The sequence below is a fragment of the Lepeophtheirus salmonis genome, chromosome 2 (assembly GCF_016086655.4).
Source record: "Lepeophtheirus salmonis chromosome 2, UVic_Lsal_1.4, whole genome shotgun sequence".
Classification (NCBI taxonomy): domain Eukaryota; kingdom Metazoa; phylum Arthropoda; class Copepoda; order Siphonostomatoida; family Caligidae; genus Lepeophtheirus; species Lepeophtheirus salmonis.
In genome coordinates, this window is record NC_052132.2 from 26,345,717 (window position 1) to 26,366,800 (window position 21,084).

General features: G+C 31.0%; 1 protein-coding gene across 1 annotated transcript in view; it reads right to left on the minus strand.

Moving 5' to 3' along the window:
- Positions 1 to 1,030: 1,030 nt before the first annotated feature.
- The window catches only part of alpha-Catr (alpha-catenin related), a 47,261-nt gene continuing 27,207 nt past the window's right edge, over positions 1,031 to 21,084 (minus strand). The window contains exon 2 of the mRNA XM_040707335.2: positions 1,031 to 4,395. Coding sequence (XP_040563269.1) covers positions 2,498 to 4,395 — 1,898 coding nt within the window. The 3' untranslated portion in view covers positions 1,031 to 2,497. The remainder of the gene's footprint in view (positions 4,396 to 21,084) is intronic.

Genomic DNA, 21,084 nt, shown 5'->3' on the forward strand with positions numbered 1-21,084 from the left:
CATTTTATAAAATGATAAAAAGACATAGAAATTGTTTAGGGTATAATTCTACACTATGAATGCAATTTGTCAAAACATAGATATTAGTAAGCAAGAGGTAAATTTTATAAGACACAAACATACTATGAATTTAAAAAATAATATTGAATTAAAAGAAAGAAAACGATGAAAATACATCAAGCCATTCAAAAAGCACAAAACACTTATTTTGTTTTTATAAAAAACATATACTTACGATTTTTGCATTCGTAAAACAGTTAATTAGACAATCAGTTAAAAAACTAATAAGGATTTAATTTTAAAACTTTTTATGAGACATTTTTGTTCATTTTTTTCTGCATATGGTAGATCAACACAAAAACAATCTTAAACAAAAATTAAGAATATGAGTTATTCCAAATAGATTGATTCACTTCATAATAAATAAATATGAACAGTCCAATATTTCATTGACTTATTTTGGCCCATTGTTGGCTTCATATTCTACATTTTGGAAGGGATTAAACTACACCGAAATGTTAACTATTGTTTAAAATCTTTATTTGATATATAAAACTTTGTATTGCTCCTATATGGCTTTACAAATAAATATTATTTATATTTTTCTATAAAATTGGTACAATCCGTAAGTTCAATTTGCGACGCCTTCAAACAATTTATTTACTTAAATACCTTAAAATAGAAATCTAAGATAATTAAATTAAAATTACAATTCTTTTTCAGACTCACATTTGACAAACATTATTGCAAGCTTTTTTGTTGTGATCATATAAAAATAATAACCTGTGTAAAATGAATTTGTTATAGATATTCCGATTTTTCTCAAGGGAGAAAAAAATAATTATTTAAGTAAATAATAAATGATGGAACCAAGAAAAGGAAATTGCACGATTTAGAGTACGTGACCCACCTGACAACCTCAATAGAAAAAAACAAAGTTATAGGATTTATTCTTAAGAATACCCAAGAAAATTTAATATACAACTCAGTTAAAGCCATACCAAAACATTTACTCAAAAAATATTGAGAATTTTTTTTTAATAAAAATGTATTTTATTCAACGAATCAAGTTATTCCCCATCCCTCATTACAAATATATTTTTAAAAACTAATAAATACAAAGTGGCAACTACATACTTACATATTATACAAAAGTTCATGCAAATAGGGTGGATTAGGTAATAAAACTAAAATCTCATCTAATAAAGTAACAGCTCCATGTTGCTTGGTCTGAGTTGAAAGCTTGTAGTACATGGAAAAAAGGACATAAATAATATTATGATGCTCTATGTTTTTATAAAAGAGATACGAACGATGAGTGGATGAGTAGTCTCTCAAGCATCCTTCTTAGGAAACTTGGGATTTTGTATATCTTTGTTTAAACTGATTTCCAAAGTTAGATGATGGACCCGTTGCTCCAACAAGAGGATTCAAAAATCCCTCTTTTGAATACATCTTGTGAGCACAGATAGTCAAAATAAGAACTTGTCAACTTTTGGAAGATAGATTTAAAGAAAAATATACAGATCCCTCCCTATCTCATAATCTAAAGGCAACATACTATCTAGGGGAGTATAAGGAGAGTAGCGCGGCATCAAAAACGCAGAGGATTCTGATGACGCTCTAGCTTATGTTACAGTTTATTGAATACAACTTCACTATAAAAAATGCAGAGTATTATTTTATTACGTCTGAATAAAAACAACGAAGATGATGGTAATAGCATAATGGTATTAATATTTAATTAATAGTAATATGTATATAAGTTAATTGGTTGCATCTGTAATGAATATATTAAGTTTGACTAACAATAACTTTGATTTTTTACTTTACTTATAATTTTTTTTAGTTGCAAATTTAATTTGAAGTAAATATGATGAAGAGAGAAATGGAAAGAAGTATTTGATTAATAAATAATTTCTACTACTATGTACATGAGTAAGAAATCAATGCACAAATACCTCTTTTACTCTTGAATATGTGTTGGCCCTTAAATGTTAAAAAGCTTTTGAATCTCTTCTCTTAACAAAAAAGAAGTAATTGTCCACCGTCGTAAAACAGAAAAAAAAATATGTACCATGAACAAGCGTTTTTATCTTAACAAATGGAGAATGAAATTATTATAAAAAAATGCGAAATACAATTAATAACAAATCTTTGCTAATTTTTACATGATGAAGTCCAGAGAACTACTTTATGTTTTGTTGTATGATCTATATATTACATATTGTTCAGTCTACCCTTCATAAAAAAGAAAGCTAAACAAAGGAAGGCTAAAAAAAAACCACTAAAAATAATAAATAAAAAAGATTGATCCTCTGTAGTTCATCATAATAAAAGAATGATACTCGGATGTCGAAAGGTCTAAAGGAAACAAATTGGATTCCCGTTGTTATTGTGTTATTTAGTTTTAATACAATAAAAACGAAACTCGTGTACGCTTGTTTCCCCCGCCCGCTGGAGGTGCGGACTGTCGACCTCTCGACATCCCAAACTGTCAGGAGGAGTCTGAAGCCGAATTAGTCCCACTTCCGGAGGCTCCTGAACTTCCGAAAGTCTGTGATGTATCATCCGAAGTATGAGTCCTCCCTTCGGAAGACACGTTGGAAAAATCCAAATTGTACTTGGTTGCATTTGAATAACAAACTTCTACAATACGAACCACAAGTTGCATGATAGTTCGTGTCTCTTTGATGATACTATCCACTTTGGTGAATGTGGCTGCCTTACCGACAGTGGTACTTTGAATTAGCATTTGCATTTGATGGCAATGTTTAGGGACATTATCCGCGATTGCCATGAGAACTCTTTTGTCTTCCCCAGTGGGAACATCATAACTAAATATGCGTATTACCTTATAAAGAAGATTGCTTTCCTCTGCAAAGTACTCTGCCTGAGTGAATAAATCCTGGGTTGTCTTCACTTTCCCTTCTCCTCGAGTAAAGTTAAACATGCACTTTGTAATGGACGCCATCTTTTTCGATCGATTTATGATCTCGTTCTTCTCAACGTCTTTAAAAGAATTGAGGAACTCTTCTGGATGGCGATAGGCTGAAGGGTAGTAGTGAGTCGATGGAGGCTGCTGCTGCTGCTGTTGTTGTTGGGATTGATGATGGATTGGGGGAGGATGAGGTCCCATCATAGAGTAGGGTGTGTGCTGAGGTGGATGTTGGACAAGCCCTGGAGAAGAATGTCGACGAGACTCTATATCCTCTTTCGGAACAGCAAGAAAAGCATTTCCTGGGGACATTCCCATCCCTAGATTCGGCACGGATTTATGTTGTTGAATGAACGGAGTAATTGAGTGTCGATTGTGTGGTCCGTTGATTGTCGTATCAGCAACGTGCTTTGATATTTGAATGACATCATCAACAAGATATTGCCACATGGTACAAAAAGTTTCAAGATTATCTTTTGCTACTTTGGAATGTGGATCATGACAAAGAGTGGCAGCCGCAACTGGGACTTGAGAGCCATAAATATGTAAATTGATTTGAGCATGCTTTGCACGTATTTGAGCTGACTCAGTTCGAGTGACATGGCGCACTAGTTTAGCCACATCTTCAACATAGTCCATATACTCAGTAAGCCTTTCGCTCTGTAAAGCCAATCGATCAGAGTCTGCTGAGAGAGCCGACCCCTTAAGATTATGCAATATATCACGACCTATTCTGCAATTACTTATGAGTGACCCAGCATGCTCCAGAGCAATTTGCTGAAGTTCCAATCCAAGTTCTTTCGTTGTTTTGAGAAGATTTCGAAGTGCTTCATCAAACTCTAAAGGAGCAACTGGACTCATATCAATCGGATTATTAGGTGCATGTGAGTGATGATGACGATGGTGAGTTGGATTATTGGACATTGTGGTCCGTAGGAGGTGTGCTAACTCAATGGTACTCCTCTCACATAACATGATAATATTTTGCCGGTGATCATGGGAAGTATAGGCTGAATCTGTAAAGTCTTGAGTTCTCTCAATAATGGACTCCAAACTCGATGTGATTTGCTCCTTATACGAGTCACTAACAATGGACATTCGCATAATCTCCACAGAGTCTTCAAAGTATTTCATGGCTCGTAGTACAGTGGAGTTACTCAGCTCTTCTGAAATGCAAGTCTCTGTCATCACAGGGCTTTGATCAATAGGGTGTCCTAAACAAAATTTGTTAGATGCTTCGACAACCCCTTCCTTAATGATATAATGAATTAAATCCAAGGCTCGTCTCATTTGGCAAAAAACTGTGTCTCGATTCTCTCTAGCTGAACTTTGATCCGGATGATGAAGAAAGGACTGGGTTGCTGTAAGTAGAAGAGTTGCAGAGCGGTCTAATATGAGTCTGGCGCAGTCTATTTGACATCTTCGGCGGTCTTCTTTGTCTCTCCGGTCCTCATCACCTAAAAGAAAGTAAAAAAAGACAAATTAAAGAAAGTTTAGAGTAAAAAAAACGGGGTTAGGTTCAAAGAACTGGGTATTTACATATTACAAAAAAATATATAATTCAAAGATTCTGTATATGTATGAACATTTTCTTTTGTTTTCATTTTATAAACTTTTCTTCAACTCTAGTTTATTTATTTTTTTTATTTTTGTTTATAAAAAGTTTTTGTATTGTATAGAAGAGGGAAAACATAAAATCTAATTATATTTGAGCAAAATATATGTGTACACATTAACGTTTCATCATCAATTTTTTTTTGTAAATTTGTACATACAAAAAAAAAAAGTTATTCTATTTCACTTATTGGATTTAGAAAATGCAATTTATTGTAAATGCTTATCAGCAAATAATATTTTTTCTTACAACAAATCCTGACGAATAGTTGTAATATTATTATTATTAGAGATAAATAAAAATGTATTGAAATCCGATGCACATTTTTGGACAGTATTTGTATCTTAAATCATATAACAATTTTAAACTATAGTAAACATTCTTAGGTATCTTAACTCGTTTGATTACAAAACCAATTGATGATTTAAATAGGTGTATCAAATATCGGGTCGTATAGACATATGAACATTGATATTTTCCCATTTTTTTTCGTTTTGTTCAAGACTGCTTCAATATTGACGCACCACTATGCTACTGAATACTCTGTTTTAAGTAGTGATGCGTAACAAGAAAAACTCGGGAATTGAAACTCGAGATTATGAAGTAAACAAAAAATACAGCAAAAGTCGGGTCGTGTGTCTAAAATGTGAGTATTTGCTCGTAACTCGTCAAAAATTATATTAATCCCCTTTTTCTTTTTAGAGAATATTAAAACATGTAAGTCCTCCAAATTTTTTTTATTCGGATTCAAGAAGTTTTGCATACAAAAGAGGAAGAAAGGGGTTTCAGTTAAGCCAGTTAAGAATGTGGATCTTATTATTAATAATTAGAGAAGGAAAAAATAATTTTTTAATGACAAAGTTTCAATAATCTTATATAAAATAAAAGTTTTGGACTGAAGAATTTGTAAGCGTACACAAAGTATTAGATAGTGTGAGGGACGTGCACAGGGGTTGGGCTGGAGGAACTTTGGTCCTCCTTATTTAATGAATTTTTGTCTTTATCACTCCAACATTATAAGTAAGGCAAAAATTATAAGTTAAATACGCATTATGGTAATGAGTATTGAAGCAAGTTGCGATTATTCAAGCAAGTATTTAGTAATTCCTCGAGTGTTTTTTTATAATCTCTAAAATACTCGAGCAGTAAAATTCAGCTCGCAGCACATCACTAGTTTTATGGAACTCCAAGTGAAACCCTCAAGAGGTTTGTATGTACCATTTACAAACCAACTATGATTTATAATCTTTTTTTAAGAAACTTTTTGCAATTATCCGGAGTGAACTTAAAAATAATGGAATCTTTAGAAGGTGATTTGTATCTCAATTCCTGCCTCAATATAATTGCAATTATGATAAATTTCTATAAAAACAACTTTAGTCAAACCTTATCTAACGGCCTCCTGTTTTAAACGTATTTCTGTACAAAGCGGGCATATCAATTATCCTCATTATAAAACTGTTACAAAATAAGAAGCATGAATATGTGATCGATCACCTGCACTAAAAGGCCAGTTTTTCAGTTTCCTTTATGCGACCGCTTTATTCAGCTTTATATTGAGGGTGGAGTTAATCTGGAAAATTTAAGGTTTTTGCATAATACAAGTTATAGTCCAAAACTAATTCCATAGTGAAGTCAATCACTCAAACCAACCACCTCCAGCTTACACTACTGTCTTCAAACCGGCCGTAGACCTGGTATAGGCCTTGATAAATAACTTTTTGTTCGTGTTGGACAATTTCTCCAGAATAAAAGCCTGCAAAGAGTCAACAGTGTTATGTGCACGTTTATTGTACTCTCTCTCTCTCAAAGAAACCTCACACATAGTAGATCAAAGTCTTCCAATCCAGCGATCGAGGAGGCTACATTTCTTTATTCCAAAACATAAAAATCTTGAAAATGTTAGTTTTGCTGATAAATCCCGTTCCAATTACCCGATTGCGACAAAACTGCGCCAATTAAAAACTTTAGCATGACACCGAATCTGTTAAAATCAAGTTAAGCTCTTTATAATCCTTATCTTTCGATTTATTTGCATCCAGGCACAATGGTACACAATAATGACTGCACACGCATTCATATTAGGAGGACATCCCAAGAATTTTGTATTTTTTTCTCACACAATTTTGTCAGTTGAATCTGATGAAAACCCTTTCATCTCAGAGTTACCAAGATATTCTCGTCTAAATTTGTTCTGGATTAAAAATCTCCACACCGTATATATATATATATCTCCTAAATTAAAATCAATTTTGTGACAAACGTTATGCCCATTGGTTAAAACCCACATTGAATATTGTTATTTAGGCTTAAAAAACGAAAACTACCATTAAAACCTTCAACAGGCGTATTTTCGGACTTTATTGTTATTTTTTTTCAAATCGAGGTGTAAAAACCATGCAGATGTAAATATAAGTACAAATAATTAAAAAAAAAACATTGCTACATGTTTTTTTATTCATTATACCATCTTAAAGAATAAGTAATTTATTAAAGTAAAGACTGTTTGTATACAACAATATTTATATTGTAATTGATTTGATTTATGTTGATAGTAATTTTTATTATACATTGCACATAAATTGCTTGAAAAAATGCCACACGGCAAGATCTATTAATAGACTCTGTTTGATTTTTGTTGCTGTATGAAATCAATATAACTACCTAATATCCATAAGTGGTTTATTTATTTATCCCATAATGGAATCCTTAATTAAACATAAATCCCTCAAAAAAAATTATAGAATAAAATACAGGGCCTTTTTGTTGACATTTTTTTTTATATAATAGAAGAAATATGAAATTTTAATTTATTTTATTTTTAAACAAAACTATATTGATAGGTCTTCGTTTCTCTGAAGTTTCACTCTTTTTCCAAAAAAAGAAAAGTCTCCAACCCTTTGTTATATTTTTTATCTCCATTTCCTTTGACGTAATTTATACAATTTTGTATATTATTAAGATGTACGTGAGTTTAAGCTGACCAGCTTACCAAATATGATGGACATAGCTTGTAAATGTATATATAATTAAAAATAGTTTTATTCAACAGTTTACAAATTTTAATGTTCTTTTCTCGAACTCTTTCTTTTTAGATAATGATTTCACAGGTATAAATAGTCTGTTGATGTTTATAGTTAACCATATGTAACAACTACTAGGGTTAAAATCAGTTTTATTTCGCTAGAATATTAATTTTTATGTTGAGGTAAAATGCAATAAATGTTAGGATTTGAAAAAAAGTAAAAACAAATTATTTAGAAGAAGTAATTATTTCCAATGTCAAATGTATTGAGTATCATAAAGAGCTTGAAAAATTTAGAACATATAATAAATGATTCATATTTTTTTTGATAAAAAATGTAAAACTATTTATGATATTTTTCTCTATTTAAATTCATTGTAAGTTATTAAGTAGTATATAATGAATTGTATGATTATTATGCCTCAATTATAACACTCAATCATATAATTATGTTGGTGGGTATGTGAAGCACAAATACAAAAAAAAAACAAAAAAAAAAACATAACACGTTGGAGCTTTCTGTCATCGCCCTAACAAAATAAAATCATTAAGTAAAAAAAGGTTATATCCTTTACAAGATATTCCTGATCAATGTGAGTGTATTAATTAGTGTTGAAAGGCATTCTGTCGAAAGTCATGCATAAAGGCGCCATATAGTTAATTATAAAAATTGTAGTCACTTGTGATATTTTAAAAACACATATGAGTTGTAAACTGTAAGCAGTTTCTATCCTTAAAAAAAAGAAACCAAAAACTATCATGCGAACTCTTACAATTTGAAAAATGTTTGAGAAGAGAGCTGTCTTGACGTTTTATTAAACTATCTCCGGGACACTGTTATGTGAAGGAATAAATGACAAATGTCACTCCGGATTAAGCAAGAACATGGGCAAGAATACTTTCATTTTTGATCCTCGTTCTACTCTTAATCAAACGGAGGCTTACAATTATAACTCCCCAACAAATCTTCAATGATGCTCTTCATCATTAATTTGCAGACACATTTTATTTCACACATAATACTTAGATCTTCTGTCCTCGCAAAAATGAAAAATATTGCCAACAAAAAAGAAAAAACTCACCCACTAAAAAATAATTAAGAATTAGAGGCCAACCTATGACTAAATTTTTGAATATTGCCTTGTTTGAGGTGCGTGTTAATTTAAAAAAAAAAAGTATACATTGTTAACATTGTGACTAAGTGACATCGCTAGTCCAATAATTGTTAGTTATTATTACTCTCTATTTTGAAAATTCAAATTTATCAGAGAGCAAGGATCATGATTGTTTATATAGACAATCATCTCTTGTCGAGTATCTAGTGTTAAAGAGCGCGATCTTATAACCTATTTAGTAAATTACTAAAACCACAAATTCTCCCTTCTTAGTTCAAATTCTTTTGAACCCTCAGCGATTTTCGTAATTCGTTGCGTTAAGGGATGTCTATCATCTTCTTAGGTTAACTGACTCCATATTTCGCTGTAAATAATCTCGGGTTTCTCTAGAATATTTATCCCAGACTCTAATCGGAAACGGTAATATCAATTGACTCCCTTTTCTAAGACTTCACCTACATCTGACCATCTCCAAGTTCTATAATTCTGTACTATTACGTTAGTTCCCTCATCTAACTTAGGTAAGTCTTTTGTATTTAAATTGTAATAATTTATTTCCTTTTCTCTACGTCTCTCCTCATCCGCCGATTAAGTTCGGACGTTGTATTATAACTTTTCCAATGTTGTGGTATGCTAGGTCGTACTTGATGACGAAATAATATTTCATTCTATGATTTTCTATAAATCTTCGGTGTATTTCTAAACTCAAGTAATCCAAGAAAAACTCTTCTGACCCATAATTTCATTCACTTTCTCTAATTGTGCCATCATTGCCTTTGACTATACATTTAGTGTAACCGTTACTTTGAGGATAATGAGAACATGATGGTTCCCATGTTATGATCTATCCCGTCAAAATAGTTAAATTATTCAGATTTAAACTGAGGATTTTGATCCGTCCTCAACTTTGTAGGAATTACAGTCTCCGAAAAATATCTTCCTCAATACTATAATTACACCCTTAGAATTAGGAACTCTCTTAAATTTTTCTATGTATGGATATCCCGATAGTCTATCATCATAAACGATATAATACTTACATATGCTCGCAAACAGGTCAGCAGATGCAATTTTGAACAGTCTTATTGGAATTGGATCACAGAAAAGGGATTCCTTTGGTAAAGATGGTAACCTTTCTATACATTTCTTATATTTATGTACCATTTCTTGAATTTCCATATTCTTTCTCTGCCAATTCACCGTTTGTCCGGCTTTTTTCTTTGTGCGTTCTATTCCTTGATCTGAATAACCAAGCTTTTCCAAAACCTTTTGGACTTATGCAACTTTTATATAAAACATGGCCTCCCTCAGTGCTCAATTCAGGTAAAATTTTCATGTAAGGGGTCCCTCCATCTCTAATTACATTATTTTCAATTGCATTTACCATGTCAATATACTCTTGATCTCTAAAAGACTCCTCCCAAATACTTTTTAATTATGAATCAACTATCAGTAACATCTCCATTCCATAAAGAAGGAATTATATACAATTCCTAGGTCATATTCATCATTTAATGTTGGTATTCAAATTTGATTAGGGAAATTCCATGGAATGAATCAAAGCTCTCTACATACTCTTCTTGACAAATATACATCAGTAACAATCTTGCATATAATAACATTTTCTTCTATTCGCATACTTTTTAACACAAATGTTGATTGTATCTTCCTCATAATTCTCAGCTTCGACGCATCGACACTTGATAAATGTCCTTCACATTCTTCTTCAGCCTTTTTGTCCATAATCCCAACACTCTTCAGATCATCAATACCCACAACAGTTATATTATCCCCACTATCCGACACTGCTCGTATCCTTATTTTCCCCTTGACAATACATTAATTCACGAGATATCATTCTATCATCTGTGTTTTTCTTTACACCATTCACTTTTACTGCATTAGATTTAAAAAATATTCTCTTTGTGGATTATACATTAATTTAAAATGATCTATTTTTTGACATAAATTACATTTCTTCCCATATGCATGACATTTTTCCCTATTTAAATGATAATTTCTGCCACAATAAGAACATCTTTGAGTTTCTCTTATCTGCACCTTTTTATGATTTGTTTTTATACTTGATATCCAACTTAATTTTCTTGCCAATGCCTCCTCCTGAATGTTACTCAGACAAATGGATAGAACCTCTAAAAGTGACAACTCAGGTAATTAAGACTAGAGGTTTTTTTTTTGTTTCTTGACTATTTATTCCTATTAAAATTAGTGTTGATATCCAGTCTTCAAATGACATCTCCCTTAATCCAGCATTTTTTTCTTAGCAACATAAAGCTGTGTAAAATGAATCCAAGCACTCATCTTCACTCTGCTTCTTTCCCACTAACTTGCCCCATTCCAATGCCACATCAATTTGTTTTTTTAAGAAATTTACAATAAGATACATGATTTCTTTTAAAGAGTTTTCTCCATCCCTTTCGATTGATATCGTATGCTCTATCTTATCCAGCATTTCCAAACAACACAAGGACTTAAAAACTGCCTTTTTCATTGTTTTATTCTGATCCCATAATCCAAGAGCTAAAATATAATAATCCCATAAAGTCTTCCAATTTACAAATTCTTTATATTCGATTTTTTTTAAAGCTGAGATGGAGATTTTATAAGTATTTTCTTTTCTTGAGATATTTTTGTGACAATTTTTTCCTTCAAAGGTCGTTCTTCTATTTTGTCAGAATTTTTCAAATTAAATGCTTTAAACATTCTTTCCACCATTTCACAGTGTTTTTCTTCTCTTCTGATGGACTCTGCACAAGCTCGCTTTTGCTCTTCTATCAAGATTATCATCAGTCTCATCGTCGGATCATCCTTCTTATTTTCATCAACCGATGTTAGATTTCCTTTGACTTTCTCTTTCAAACCTCGATTTTCTTTTTCAAATTCACTCTTTGTAGGCATTCTTGATTCTTTCCGGTAAATCGATCTTCAAAACGAGGGATCGCGCCATGTTATGTTTAGAACGATCCAATAATGATGACGACTGATTATTATCTTATTTACACAACTATATTATATTATAACATTTACTAATAATCAATATATTAAATATACAACGTCCTGGTAAATCCAATATTAATAATAATCCCTTGTCCAGTATCTCGTGCAACCTTTTAACCTGTTCAGTAAAGTACTAAGTTCCATCACTCTCAAGCGAGTCTTCTAAGCTGACCTATATTTAGCCATTATTTTGCTTTCTAATGTTGATACCAAATTTTTGATAACAATTTACCAAAATAACCAAAGAAAAAAATCATATAACACATTTCTTAGTATAATTATGTACAGGATCAGAGCAGGCTGCTTATATTAACATGGATATTTTTTTAAATTTTATAATTTAGTATGTCTTTAGAAAATTTCAGAATATCGTTAAATCATCTCAATTTAATATACATAATATTTCTTGATTAGATCTTAGCTTCCAAAACTACTAATTTTTTTTTTCATGCTAAATTTCAGCACTATTATTAATGAACACCCACAATATAAATAACTTTAGTCATAACTCCCGAGAAACAAACTGCTTGAAAGACTACTACATGTTATGTACCACCATAAATATGTCCGTATGTAAATCAAATCATAAAATTTCTAGATATTCTCATTACTAAGTCATACAACGTTATTTTCCCTAAATTACACTTATAATAAATTACATTTGTATCCTCTGTGGTCATTATAATTAATAATAATTGATGTATGAAGAAGACTTGAATTAGGGAAACTAATGAGATTCTTAATGAAATGCCAACATGATTAATTCGTAATCAAATAAATAAAAGAAATATTTTACTAATGACTGTTCTACTCATATTTGTTCTAGACTTGTTCGTCTGTGATAGACGGTGGGTAAGAAGGAAAATACCTTTACATATAGCGTATATAGAGCAGTGTAAATTCAAACGAATTTAAAATATTGAAAATTCAGGGAATTTGCTGAAAGACACAAATGGGTAGTCTTACAATTCAATAATTTTGAAAATTTTCGGCTAGGAATTAGTTGTAGAGTGCTCATACTCAAATGACTTCACTGACTATGTAAATTGTGCAAATATGCATATGTTTCTTCATTGATTCTGTCTTATTTTTGTTCATTTTTTGGTCAGATGGAGTAGCACTGATTAAGTTATATGTCAACATAATAGTATTAAATTGAATTCATATGACCTAAGAATTGTATATATTTCCTTCTCTAGGGAATATCCAAGACTCGAACCTATGCAAATTGATTTCAAGATAATAATGTCTTCTGAGTACCTTGTCCATTGCTCTACGTCGTTCCATGATGCTTCCTTATTTCTACATAAATTATATAACAAAAAATAATATTAACTGAATTATTATCAGTGATTTCACTTCCGGAATTATTTGTCTGTCTATAATAAGACTCTTTTTTCCATTAGATAGTTACCTAGCTATTGCATACGGTCTTTGAGGAATATCTGCTCTGAAAACTGCTTCTACATATAAAAAGGTTATAATTTTGATTCAAGTTATGTTTTTATGTTCAAAATATATAGTAATATTCAAATTGTAATGTTTATTTTGTATATATCTCAAATTTTCCTCAAACAAAAATAAATAAATAAATAAGAAGTTTGGTGCAGAATTATTTGTATACAGGGTCGTTCATGTAAATCCAAACCATTATTAATTATATAATGAACAATAAAGAAAACATTTAACTGTGTTATTTCAATTTTAAAGTAAAAGGTTGAACCTTAGCTTTAAGTTAGTTGCATAACTTTTAATTCAAAACAAGTATTAACGATGTAGGAGACCTGTAGATATACCATCATCGAATGTGCATACCCGGGACACTGCCCAGCGTACATCAAGATGATACTCCAATATCTACGACGTTTGCAGCGCGGGAAGGAGAATGGGTAATGTAGGAGAAAATCCCACAAGTCCCGGAGTGATAAAAAACGTACTCTAATATTCATCGTAGGCTTGAAATGTTCCTTGAAGTAATCTTCAGGGACTCCGATTAACTCTCTTACCAAAAAGTGCCAAGGAAGCCATGCAACAGTCTCCAGGATCCTTAACACTGACCTGAGGATGAAGTCATACTACCTCAATAAAAGACATATCCTTACAAACAAATTGAAGACCACAAGGTAGCCCACGGAAGAAAATTGTACAAGTATTTGAAGTCCCATGATAACCAAATAATCTTTTATTCGGATAAGAAACAATGGACTATGGTTAGACCCTACAACATGCAGAATGACAGATGAAAGGCCACAGGGAGAGGTACTATCCCCATGTATTTAAAACCAAGTTTCCAGCCATCATCCCCAAATCTTTATTGAGCCAAAGGAGAGGGTGGGCACCTACAAGTACGGCAAACTCCTGGTTGATCAAGTTATACATTTGATGAAAGCTAAGGCCAATGGTGTCGAGTCTCTGTTCAACAAGACTCAGTCCCATCTCACAAGGCCTGCAAGACCCAAAACTTGCTTATAGAAGAGAAGCTTTTATTTTGACACCCCCCAGCCCTGGCCCTCTTACTCCCACTAACTGGATTACTTTTTTAAGGGGGAATTAGAATGGAAGGTCTCTGCCAATTCACACAACAGTGTTGACTCCCTGAAGCAGTCCATCATCAAGCACTGGAACAAAGTGTCCCACTGGACGTGGTAAAGGCCTGCAAATCCGTTAGGCCTTGATTTGGGCAAATTATCAGCGAAAATGGCAAACAGATTCCATGTATTATTATAACTTGTAAATAAAATTTCAAACCTCTTCTTGCTCCACTTATTAATTAGGTTGCAGTTAAAGGAAGTCCGGATTTACTTGAATAACCCTGTAGTGTTGTGGTCGTCTTTATTTAGGACTGAAGGCTACAGTCACCACAATTTACATCTCAATCCAGTTCAGTTCACTATATCAGTCATAAAAACTTGTGATAATAGGTCCTTGATGACTTCACTCAACTATATTTCTTCTTTGTTTAATGAGTTCTAGTACTGTTAGTCCTAAGGACCGGCCCTAAAACTGAACTGAAGTGTACCGAATTAATAAGAACTAATACAAAACTAGTTACTTATTCAACTTTTCCCAATAACGGGTTTACTATTCATTGCATAATAGGGGCTTGTTCATAGTTTAAAAACAGCTTAGGGTCCTTATTTCTGTAGGATATGTAATTTTTTACAGCGTCAGGAATCGTTTTTTTCACATCTCCATTGATCATAAGATTAACAGATACCCTAACAAGTGTTGGATACACCGAATGCCATCTCAAAATATTTCCCTCAAGTCACTTTGGCGTTTCTATTCGCCAAAAGTAGTGAATATTCATTTTTGGAACCTCTGGAAGAGATAATATGAGTATATTGATTTGTACAATCAATATTCAGTGGACAGAAGATGTAGTAAATATAAAGATTACATACAAAATACATAAGAATTGTGAATGGTTGTGACCAAAACATTTGTAAAAGGCAAAATCATGTGGGGAAAAAGTATCCATGTAAGCAAGAACATGTTTCCATTGCTACGTTTTTTACTTCTTATATTTTATAAATTTGAAGATACTTGCACACAAATTATATTAATACAGCTTTTGGTTACTTTGAGCCAGCAGCGATTATCAAAAATGGTTACACATAATAAAAAAATTATTGGCAAATAGGAAACAATAATTAACAAAAAATATATAGTATTTGATTTGGGATCTTTTTATATACTCCAAACATTTCAACATTTTAATTACTGGTGTTACTGTCTACTCTGAACAAATTAGAGTAATATAATATTCTTAATTTTTTTATATATGCCTCAATTTTTCTAAAACTACTTGCATCAACTTTCTTCCTTCTAGCAATTCTTTGACTTCAAATACTAATATCTTTACTGATGAACAAGACTTTACTCTTTAATTAACCACAAATTGTATTATTTTCAAAACTCAATTATTAGATATACTAACCATACAATACTAAAAAAATCTAAGTGTATACTCCAGCATACCCGCTACAAAAGAGGTAAAAGAACTGAGGAAATACAAGAATGATAAACATATTCATAAAGTCAAAAACCCATACGTGAAACAATTGCCATATTTTTATGTAAAATAAGTATTTATTATTTTAAAATAGCCAAATATATATCTATATATATATATATATAAAAGCCTGTGTAATTCAGAAATCATAGTTTTATTAAATTATAAAATTCCTACATCAACCATTTCACAGGCTCCTTTTTTAGAAGAAAGTATATATTTGGCTATTTGAATCTAATAATGGGGGATGAATTATAACAAATGACCTTCTACACTGATATCATGTGATTGTGGTTATTTCTCAATTCTTTTATCTTTTTGTAGGGGTGTACTTAATCCTAATCTTGAAAATTTCCAGTATTATATGCATAGATGGAAATAATATTTTTTATGTTTTATTTCACGCAGTTTTTATTATTGTTCTTATATTATTGGATAAGAAGAACGAAATAACTTATAATTGCAAGTCCTTGCTGAACCTGGGTATAGAATTGAGGATCGATAGGGAGTTATTACTCTCTATATCATTGTTAGATACAAAGTGGGGTTTTGTGTTTAGATCCTTCATCTCAAAATGGCAGACAGATATTATAATGAAACGTCATGACGGCTATGCAGCTTTTATTTAAAAAAAACTTTCAAATTATCAGGGTGACTATTTTAAAAGGAAGGAACTAAACAAGGACATTTGATAGAATTACTCTGATGTCAATCCCCAATTCTATTCTGAGTCCAAAAAAAGTTTACAATTATAACTGTACTCTCAGTCTTTTATTAGCACACACGAATGTTCCGTCCAGTTTTATTTATAATTGTATGTAGTAAAAAAGGAAATTTACTCCTTAGGAGTTCAAGAATAATCACAATAGCTAACGAATTGAAAATTCATTGTTCAAATTGCCAATTACAAAAGAAAGGGGTCAGCTAAAAAAACAGACGATTTACTTCGTTATTCTAAGCTTTAGTTGGTAATTTTAGGTATGTCTTACCTCTGTATCCTTTTTTTATATTTTTGTTGGAGATTTTTGCTGTGCTTACGTAACATAAATATGCAAACAGCCGAACAACCTCTAAAGTCTGATTTGCAGTTTTGGTTAATATATGTAGTAGTAAACTTCGATTTTTTTTCAAATTTATAAATGGAATACTGATAAGGGTTGAAAATGCATTAAAAAAAAAAGTCATTATGCTAATTTACCTTCATATTTTTGCTATATGCTACATATATACATAAATATATTTATAGTTTAATATTATATCTGTTCATAAATATCAATTACATCATTCATTTACTAATGATAACCATATATATTACAACGTTTCAATTATTAAGTAGCATGTTGACATTAAAAGATAAAACAATTTGTATGGTTCAATGCTTTCTTTTTTATCTGTTCTCTATTACATTATTTAATCAAAATTACTTTTCAATGATTCTGCAAGACTTTGAAAAGTGAGTCTTGACAATGATTTCTGTTCATTTCTCATTTCCTTTTTTATTGTTCTTCAAGACATATTTTACCCCAGGACCTACCTAAAGCCAATTGATCAAACGACGACCACATGATCAGTTTATTTCTATATTTTTTTTTGGCTAAGAAAACCCTTTTTGTTCACTAGGTTCATGGAGGATAAATGCACCCAAGGTGAATTCTTCGAAGGGACGGAAAAAATATTTATCTCAAATGATTAATTGACGTCATTTGTGTGATTTTTTTTTGGTAACAAAATTAAAAAGAAGTTTTAGGCCGACTAATGTATCAATTGACGAAGCTATGATTCCCTATTTTGGATGTCACCCACCTAAGTAATTTATCCCAAGCAAGCCTATTCGGTGGCTTGGATTGCTGCTGATCCAAATGGGTACGCGTTTGAAACATCATTATACCAAGGAAAACATGGAGCATACAACAAATGCTACAATGAATATGGTTTAGGAGGAAGAGTTATTTTTCAAGCTTTGGAAAAAATTCAAAGAACGCACCCTAGCAAAAAGTTATGATTATATTTTGATAATTTTTTCACTTCGATAAAACTTTTGGGAGAATAAAAATATGGTTCATGATGGTACTTGAACAGTAAGAAAAAAAAGAGTAGATTAACGCCCATTTATCAGTGCTGAGGCGTCACCGATGGGGAACAAAGATCATTTTAAAGACGCAAATTCCAATATAGTTGGATCTGGTGGAATGACAATTATATTGTTCCCATTGGCTCAACTGATTATGGTTTATTACGACTGAGGAAGACCGAGCATTTACATCAAAAATATTCTCAAGAATATCACACAAAATTATTTAAAAAGTTATATACACATCTTTTTATTAAATTTGTTCTTCTATCTATAATTACAAAAGAAAAAAAAACTACAACTACATACTTATATGATTTTGGTGCCGTTTGTTCCGAGGATGCAAAACACAAAATGATAAATATTCCGATGTTTGCGTTCCTGCAAACATTTTCTTTGCTTTATATAATTTACAATTATGGAAATTTTGATTTATTTTTATCCTTTTAACACTCGAATTTTAGATCAAAATTGGAAAAAAATATTTCTCAGTTAATGGGTTAACACATTGAAAATAGTACAATACTACATTGATATTAAAACCGATACTTTTGGAATCATTATGTTACAAATGATTGTTTTGGTAATGACTAACCCACACCTTCCTGCCACAAATAATTAAAAAAAATGAGTAGTAAAATTTTCCTAATAAAGCACGAATAAATATTGTTTATTATTAAGTCATCAAATTTCTAAACCATCTCCAAAAAATAAAAAAAATTGTAAGTAAATAAGAATGATATAGAATGCTTTTAACGACATTTTGTTTTCTATTTTTAGTCAAACAATTTCAAATGAAAGCATCTTTGCTTAAAATGATTTTTTACTAAGAGATAAAAAAATAATTAAATAAAATATCGACACAGTACAGGAAAAGGGAACCAAAAAAAGGTTATAAAAACACTTTTAATTATTTATTAAAAAGGGCCTTAACTTTTAAGGGAAAATGGTAAAGTCCATACGGTGGATATTTTTGATGAGAATGAGATACTGTTTAAATACACAAAAATAACTACTAAGGTAGCACGTCTGTCGAATGAAAGGAAATAATGAAATAGTAGATTGTGGAAATTTGTTTAGCAGACTTTTTTAAAATTTTGTTATAATTTTTAAAATAGTTATCCTATAAGCATTTAAATTTAATTGAAATGTTAATTATCTATGACATTATTCTTGGATGAGTATGTAATAAGTACTGCTTTTAATTTATTATGTTTATTTTACGTAAATAAATTTAGGTTTCTAACTTTGAAAAATGTATCACTTAAATTTAAAAAAAAAAGTCCATATCTTATTTTTTTAGTCATCTCATATTAGAGTCGGAAAAAAGAATAAATCATAACGGCAGTGCCGTCAAAAAGTATCGAATTCCTGATTCTAATTTTGATATTTTAACCCCTACTTAAAAAAAATTGGTATCCAAACAAGAAAAATAATAATAGACTTTTATCAGGCTTTGATGGCTTTCAAATCATATTAATAATTGAATAGTGAATGTTCCAAAATTGTTGATACGATGTATTTGTATCTAAAGCATTTGTTTTGTTCTTCATTTACTATTTGCAGAATGGAAAAACATAGAAGTTATACACTCATAGTATATGTAGAATAAATCTGGCATATAACTATATATGTTATTATGTATGTAAACTTCTTTTCCCGCTCTTTTATCACCTTTCACCAACAAAGAGAAACAAAAAATATTTGTGTTTCTTTTGTTTTACCGTATCTTCCTATACATTATTTATTGATGTACAGAATATACATTTTCATGTTTCTTTATCTATGAATTCCTATGCTCTGAAAATGAGTTGCTTCAACGTTTAATAGATAGTTTTGAATCCGTCCAAAAAAACTAAAAATAATATAGTTCCATCTGTCGGGCCCTTATACAATTTTATTTGTCCTAGAACCGGTCCTTATCGGTCTTTTTATATAAACTACAATAGCTGAAATGGTGTAGTTCTGTACCATGTCCTTTCAACTGTTCACTAACTTCTTTCTAGTGACAAAAGAGCAGAAGTTAAATTAAGAAGTGTGTGGCTATAACTTAATATTATACGTTCTAGATATCATTTATTATTTTCTTAGGTTTTATATGATTCAGTTCTATCTATGAGGGAAAAATAGCTATAAAGAAGGTTAATACTTAAAAACAAACGTATTTATCCTGAAGACCGTTGAATGGTATAAAAGAAGACTGATTTGACAATCATTCCTACGACCCATCCCACATTATGAATTAATAATATGACCTCTCTAACGGCAGTTAGTTTTATGGAGAATTAATAATACACATTAATATAGAGCTATCAATTGGAAAAATCATTTATTTCTATTTAATACGTGATAATAATTCTAGATTCAAATAATAAGGTATGTTAAAAAAAAAAAACCAAAAATCAACATGGTACTACTGAGAGTTTGAAGAATGTTTGGGAGGAGAGCAGCTTAGCTGTTATAGCATTTCATTACATTAGCTGGGAGCAGCTTCGATAAAATTGATGAAAACATTAATCCCACTCTGTATATCTAACAATGATATAGGCAAATATGACAATGATGTCGATCCGCAATTGTGTCCTCCGAGTGCAACAAGGAATTACACTTAACACTCCGCAACAAATCTTTAGTGTAAATCTTCGTCTTTTCCGTACATCAGTGATTAAGTTATACTTATATCTTCACGTTTAAATAATAATGATAACAGCAGTGGAAAATAAATAAGTGTTTTTAAGTCGCAATGAAAAAAGAGTGGGATCTTCAATTTTCCTATTTTTCAACTTTGTATGATATTATGGTCTAAATTGCTATAAGTGTAACACACACAATTGTCATAAAAAATATGGTAACTTTGAGAAGCGACATATCTGTTGACAGAGACCACTATAAACTACAGTTAAAGAAATGAAAATGGTCGACATCTTTTTGAGTTTACATATTAATGGTATTATTAATTATTTCTCCCTAATTTGAAAATTTAACCGTATTAACGAGAAAAACAATATGGCTTTTAGAGTAATCTCTGTCAGCATTTATGCCGTCTATGAAAATTGCCAAAATATACTCTTCTTCTTGAATTACACTCACGTGTATATAGACAATTTTCAAATCCCCAAACTTTTGTTCTTCTTCCTGTGGTTGATACGTTTTAATTTTCAAAATAAAGGGTAATAATTATTAACAGCATTCATATTTTGCTCTTACCAATATACACCAATTTTATATTTATGTTCAACACTATTTCGCTAATATTCACATCCCTAATTAAAAGTAATATTTATACT